General features: G+C 34.6%; 1 protein-coding gene and 1 non-coding gene across 2 annotated transcripts; one reads left to right on the top strand and one right to left on the bottom strand.

Moving 5' to 3' along the window:
- Positions 1-5260: 5260 nt before the first annotated feature.
- On the bottom strand, positions 5261-5899 carry LOC105797621 (uncharacterized). Its single transcript, XM_012627567.1, has 2 exons — positions 5678-5899; positions 5261-5536 (listed from the first exon to the last, which is right to left on the bottom strand). Exons 1-2 carry the CDS (start codon positions 5897-5899, stop codon positions 5261-5263), a joined length of 498 nt encoding a protein of 165 aa, XP_012483021.1.
- LOC128032895 (small nucleolar RNA R71) lies at positions 5568-5674 on the top strand. The gene has a single exon (XR_008189236.1). It is a non-coding gene; the product is annotated as a small nucleolar RNA R71 (small nucleolar RNA).
- Positions 5900-6821: the final 922 nt, after the last annotated feature.

The raw sequence follows: 6821 nt of genomic DNA, 5'->3' as shown, positions 1-6821 counted from the left end.
TTAGTTCGTACCTTCGATTTTAAAAGTGTTAAAGATTCTCAATGTTTCCATTGATGAATCTAGTGATTTTTTCATGTTCAATGATGAATTTGAAATATTAGTTGTTATTTTAAAAGTATTTTGTTAAGTGATTTTTTATGAATTTATCGATTAGGGACTGAATTGCTAAAATAATAAAAGTACAAGGATTTGATGTGAAATTGTTACAAAAATGGGCTGAAATGGAGGCCATGAATATTCGAATAGTGTAAAATTTCAATAAAAATGGTTAATTTGCATGTTTTAGGCTCGGGGACTAAATTGAATAAAAGTAAAATGTTGAGTGAAATTTTGTAAAAATGTCAAAATGACTAAATTGAAAAAATAATACAATTATTTACTATCTAAATTAATATATTAAATGAAATTATTAATTTAGATCAAGATCGGGTGGAAAATCAATGAGAATGAAAATTACCAAAATGCCCTTATACTTCGACATTTCTTTAATTTAACCAGGTAAGTTCGTACATTTCAATAGCATTTTAAATTATGTTTTAAATTCTATCATTTTATAATATCAAATTATGTCTCGGTGGAAAAATCCAACAATTATCTGCGATCATCAACCAATGAAAAGGGATAGCTTCGGCTATCGATTATGAAAAGGGATGGTGATGACCATCAACTATGAAAAAGGATGGTGACGACCATTGAATATGAAAAGGGATAGTTTCGACTACCGATTATGAAAAGGGATAGCTTCAGCTATCGATTATGAAAAGGGATGGTGATGACCATCAACTATGAAAAGGGATGGTAACAACCATGGATTAATGAAAAGGGACGGTTATTATCATCGTTTAGCACATTGTGTGAGCTCCAGTAAAGGTTCCAATTGACTTCACTACGAAAAATATGGAAAGGTATGATGTACCAACGATCAAAGTATGAATATTCATGTTTATGAAAGGTATGATATAAGTAATGTTATATTATGTACCCATATCTTACCATGTGACGATATTGCTAAGTTATGTGTTTAATCACTAGCTTGTGGCTATGGTTAATGTTATGTTTATGTCTTATGTGTATGCAAATGAAATGGTAAGTGTTCGATAAGAACTAAGACATGTTTAAATGAAACTCAATGGAATGGTGATACATGGAAAAACACGATATGTTGTGATGGATGATAAATCCAATTGAATCATACTCAAGTATAATGATTATCCATGTCAAATTCATATGAATCATGTTTAAATGAACTAACATGTGTTGTTGATGTGCTAGGGCTTATGCCAAGCTTATGGATATGATTGATGTTTATGATTATGCTTGTACTATGCATATGAAACGGGTAAGAAAAGGAAATGAAATGGTGAGTACGTAATTGGGATGTATTATGATGTATTATATATGAGCAAATTTCTTATGTTATGGATAAATACACTAAATCGAGAGTTAATAATGTTGTTTAGGCTTATAATAAGCATTGGGGACGGAATGGAAAGTAAGTAAAGGGATTGATGATATATATTATGTATCATGAAATTCTATCATGTTATGAATGATCAATAAATATGCGACATTAATAAACATACTTATTTGTGAGTTGATGATCATATCGATTTGAGTCTTATAGCATTGGAATAGATTTATGTTTATTTTATAAAGTTTAATATTGAAATGAAATATTATGCTTAAAGTTTATACGAGCTTACTGGGCATTCATTGCTTACATAGTTTTTCTTTTACCTTACAAATTATCAGAAGCTCGATGGGGTTGGAAGCTAGTCGGAGATCCATCACACTGTCCATTGATTTTAGCGGTAGATGTTTATGCTTTGTTCGTGGTTATAATGTCATGTATAGGTGTTTTGTGCTTGATGATATGGCCACTATGTTTGGCTTGTAAATATGGTTTTATGATTGATGACATTTTGGCATTTTTGGACTTGATGGCTAATGTTGAAATGGTTTAGGGATTTTTGAATGGCCAAATTGGAATGCTTGAGTGTGATATTGGCATGTAATGTTGCTTTGAATTTGTGAAACTTATGTTATTTTGATGCCTTGATGGTTGGTGTGCTTTTGGCATTTTGATGCTTAATGGTTGGTGTTATATGATCAAATTGATGCATGATTTATGGCCAAAGTGGTATGTGTTGGCATGTTTGCAAAGTGATCATTTAGGACATGTTTTGATATAGGATTTAATGAAATATGTTTGGTTGAATTATGACCATTTAGACCTAAATTTGGTATGTATATATATTGGATGTTGTAACCATTTGGTAATGGTTAGTTTTGTGTCATTTATATGGTTTTGATACATAAGGGAAGTGGTTCAAATGGTAAAGTTATTTTGTTATGGTATGAATCTAAATTTGTAAAGTTGGTATGTGTCAAAAATGGTATGTTTTGGTATGGAAACAAGTTAGTTGCTAATTGGTTAAATATACACATGTTTAAGTATATTTAATGTGTGTGTTTGAGGTGCCTTTATGGCATATTGGTTGAATGGAAATTGGTCATTTTATGCATAGTTGAACATGTTTCGATACCTTGGTCATATGTGCAAATGACTTGTTTAGGTATGTTTTAATTGGGTGAAAGAAATTGCTTGAATTTGGCCTATTTCTTGTCCACACAGCCTCAGACACGGGCGTGTGTCTCAGCCGTGTGTGACAGACACGACGTGTGTCTCAGCCGTGTGTGACAGACACGGGCGTGTGTCTCAACCGTGTGCGACAGACACGGGCGTGTGTCTCATCCGTGTCTGACACATGGCTATGCGACATGGTTGTGTGTCCCCTATAAGTGTTTAAAGGTTGCGTTTCGAGAGTTACACAGCTTAGCACACTGGCATGTGACTTGGCCGTGTGACCCAAGTCAGAGAGTTACATGAGCACAGACACGAGCTGCAACACGACAGTGTGTCCCTATTTCGAATGTCCACACGGCCTGAGACACAGGCGTGTGTCTCAGCCATGTGACCCCTATAGTGTGAACTTTTCCATCTTTTTCCATGTAATTGTAAATGTTTTTGATTTAGGCCCGAATCGTTTCTAAAGTGTTTCTATGGCCTCAAAGGCTCGATTAATTTGGAATGAATGTTTTGATGTTACGGTTTTACGATAATGCTCTATAACCCTATTCTAGCGACGAATACGTGTTAGGGGTGTTATAGCTCATGTGAGCAGGCCCATTCCACAGCTCGTGTGCGCACTATTGTAAAGGAAAGGTGACGGTTATATGGAAAGACAAACTATGTGTGTAGGTATTCCCGAGTACCTGATGCAATTCTAAATGGTTCAATGGGTAAGTAAAGGAAATGGCATGGTAAGCATACAATTGAAATGTTCATGATATTATGAAAAGGTTGATGAGTTAAATGATGTGTATATGAAATCTACTTACTATATGATTAAACTCATATGTATCATGGGTGAACCTACTAACTTGTGAGTTTGATGGTGCTTATATAGGCTTTTACTAACCTTATGGTCTTGGTAATGAAATTTGCATATTTTATAGTTTGTGCTAAACAAATGGTAAGTTATGTATAAGTTTATACGGGCTTACTAAGCATTAGTTGCTTACGTAGTTACTTTCCTTTGTTTCATAGATTATCGAAAGCTAGACCGGCTGGAAGCTTGTCGAGGATCAATCACACTATCTAGCAACCATTTTGGTAGTTCTTGTGTATTTTGGCCAATGTTATAAATAGCATGTATAGGACCTTCTGTAATTGTATTTCTTAAATGTGTAATGGATGTTTTGGTATGCATATGATTTGAAGTATATGTTTGGTTTGATGGACTTTAATGTCTTACCAAGTTAGGTCATTTTGGCCACTTTTAAGTGCTTGTATAAAATATCCTTTTTGGTATGTTTGTGATAGCATGTAAATGGACATATGTGTTATTATTTGGTAGACAAAAAAACTAGGTTCTATGCTTGAAATGTGGTTATGTGGCTTTGATTTGATCAATGATGTTTTGACACAAATGGGGTGCCTTTGACTGGCATATTGGTTAGATGAATTAGGATGTTTGAAATGGTATGTTTAGGTGTATTTGAATGATGTTTAAATATCTTGAATGTGTGCACAAATGGGATGGTTTGTTAGGTGTGTTTTGGCCCTGAAATGGCTTGATTTTAGGGTTAAATTATGGATAACACGGCCTAGGACACGGGCTGTCACATGACCATTTGACACACACAGCCTGGCTACACGACCGTGTTTCATTTGTAAACTCCTAGTGTATTAAGTCAGTGAGTTACACGACCTAGCACACAGACACGGTTGTGTCTTGCAAGTCAGAGAGTTACACGGTCTGGAACATGACCTACAACACGGCCGTGTGACCCAACTCAGTGAGTTACATAGGTGGAGACACGGGTTGGGACACAGCTGTGTGTCCCTTTGTTCGATTGTTAGATAGCCTAAGTTATGTCACACGGCCTAGTAACACGGTCGTGTGACCCCTGTTTTCAAATTTTTGCAATTTTTTCTTAAATCTTCTATTTGTTTCAAATTAGTCACGAATTGCTTCTAAGTTATTTTTAGGGCCTAGAAGGCTCGATTTAAGGACCAAATTCTTATGTTTGATAGGTTTTTAACTCAGATTAATTTATTAAATGATATAATGTTAAGTAATATTCTGATTGTTTGGTAATGCTCCGTAACCTTAATCTGATGACGGAGATGGGGTAGGGGTGTTACATTCTTCTTCTAGGGACTTATCTTGAGGTTCATAGTATTATCCACAGTTGCTTCTGGGGTAGGTATTTTTGGGCTACCTAATACTTTGCCCGGTCGGAGTGCTATAACTTCCACGTGCTCCTTACCTTCCCTTCGTGGATTATCCTCTGTATTACTAGGGATACCTATGCCAATTTGTCTTTTAATGTCACCCATCATGCTCATCAATTGGCTCATTTGATCTTCGAGCTTAGTAAATGTTCTTGTTGAGTTAGTGCACTTAGATTGGATCTGTTTGGCATCTGTTCTCATTGACTGCATCTCTTCCTCAATTCTATCCAAACGTTGACCACATGCAATATGGTCACTTGGGTTGGTTCTATCTTGAGGTTTCTACAAGTAAGGATGTTGGTAATTAGTATTTTTAACTTGATTTGAATTGTTACCTCCCCATTGGTTTCCTCCCCATCTCAAATTTGGGTGATCTCCCTAATCGGGATTGTATGTATTTGAATAAGGGTTTCCATCCTTATTCCTGATGTAATTTATATCCTCAGTAGAATTATTAATTTAATGGAAGAGTGACTTGTCTCCTCCATGCATAGACGGTGTAGAAGCAGATTCGATACGGTTGAGACTATCCACTATTTGTTGATACTTATCATCCTCTTGAATAGCTTTGACCGTAACAGGTTTCAGGCCATATGTGAATCGTTCATTCGGCCATTGACAGGAGTTGAATGCCATATTTTCAATAATTTCGTACCCGTCCTCGTACGTCCTGTTCATAAGGGCTCCTCCTGCTGCTCCATCTAATCCAGATCGTACGTTTGCATCAACCCCTTTCTAAAATATTTGCAATCTCATCCAATCAGAAAATCCGTTGTGCGGGCATTTTTTAATCAACATCTTGAAACATTCCCACACCTCATAAAAACTTTCTCCCTCCATCTATCTGAAGATAGCGATCTCTCTTCTTAGTTGAACTGCTTTACTGATTGGGAAAAACTTCTGCAAGAACTTTCCAGCGAGTTCATCCCATGTCGTGATAGATCCTAGTGCCTGCAAGTCTAACCAGGAAAAAACATTATCAATCAAAGAAAAGGGGAACAGCCGAAGACGAATAGCGTCATCACTCACCCCGTTATACTTGAAAGCATCACAGAGTTGAAGAAACTGCTTCAAATTTTGATTAGGGTCCTCTATCATAGTTGTAATGGTCTAAATTCAGGGTTGTCGGAACAGTGGTTTCGTAACCACAAACTCGATTTAAAGAGAAATTTAATTTAATATTTTTGCATGAATATTAATCTGATAAGAAAATAATATGAAAATATCGATAAAAAAATTACCAAATTAGTGGTTAGTTAAATAAAAAAAGAAGAAATTATTGAATAAAATTGGGTAAAAACAAAGTATCGAGACCTCAATCTCGTAAAAGCGAGTTGAAAATATTTTTATAAATATTTATGAAGTGTTAGTAATATGGTATTAAAATTTAGTTAGAAAATTTTTACGTTTTGGTAGTTAATTAAGTGAAAATGACTAAATTGAAAAGGGAGTAAAAGTTACTAGAATGATTAAATAGCTCAATTGTTAAATAAAGAGGGACATAAATTGTAAATAAGCCCAAAATCTTTGGGCTTCATAAGCTGAAAAAAAAGGAGAATTGGTGAAATAAGGGCAAAATGGGAAAATAACAAAATTTACTAAAATAAAGATCGGACCAAATTAGAATATCTAGAATTCTCATCATATTTTCTTCATTATCATCAGCCAAAAATTTTCTAAGGGTTTATTCAAGCTGTTATTTCCTAATTTTTACACCAAGAGAGTTAATCCTTGCCTTTTTCTTGTAATTTTTGTGTTTCCAAGACTTTTACAACTAGGTCCTATTACTAAATTCATTAGTTTTTGATTTCATGGACGAAATTGAAAGTCACCATGGTTGAGTGTTGTAAGTTTATGATGAAATAGCATGAAATTGAAGCTTTAATTTGTTTATGAGATAATTTTATTAGGTAATTTCAAAAGAAATTGATTTGTAGGACCTAATTGTGGAAAAGTTTAGAATTAAAGTCTAGTCCTAAAATTTTGATTTCCAAAGGTTATAAAGTAGTTTAAAGTGATA

Source organism: Gossypium raimondii, chromosome 9, assembly GCF_025698545.1.
Source record: "Gossypium raimondii isolate GPD5lz chromosome 9, ASM2569854v1, whole genome shotgun sequence".
In the NCBI taxonomy this organism is placed as follows: domain Eukaryota; kingdom Viridiplantae; phylum Streptophyta; class Magnoliopsida; order Malvales; family Malvaceae; genus Gossypium; species Gossypium raimondii.
This window is presented reverse-complemented; position numbering and strand designations above follow the sequence as displayed.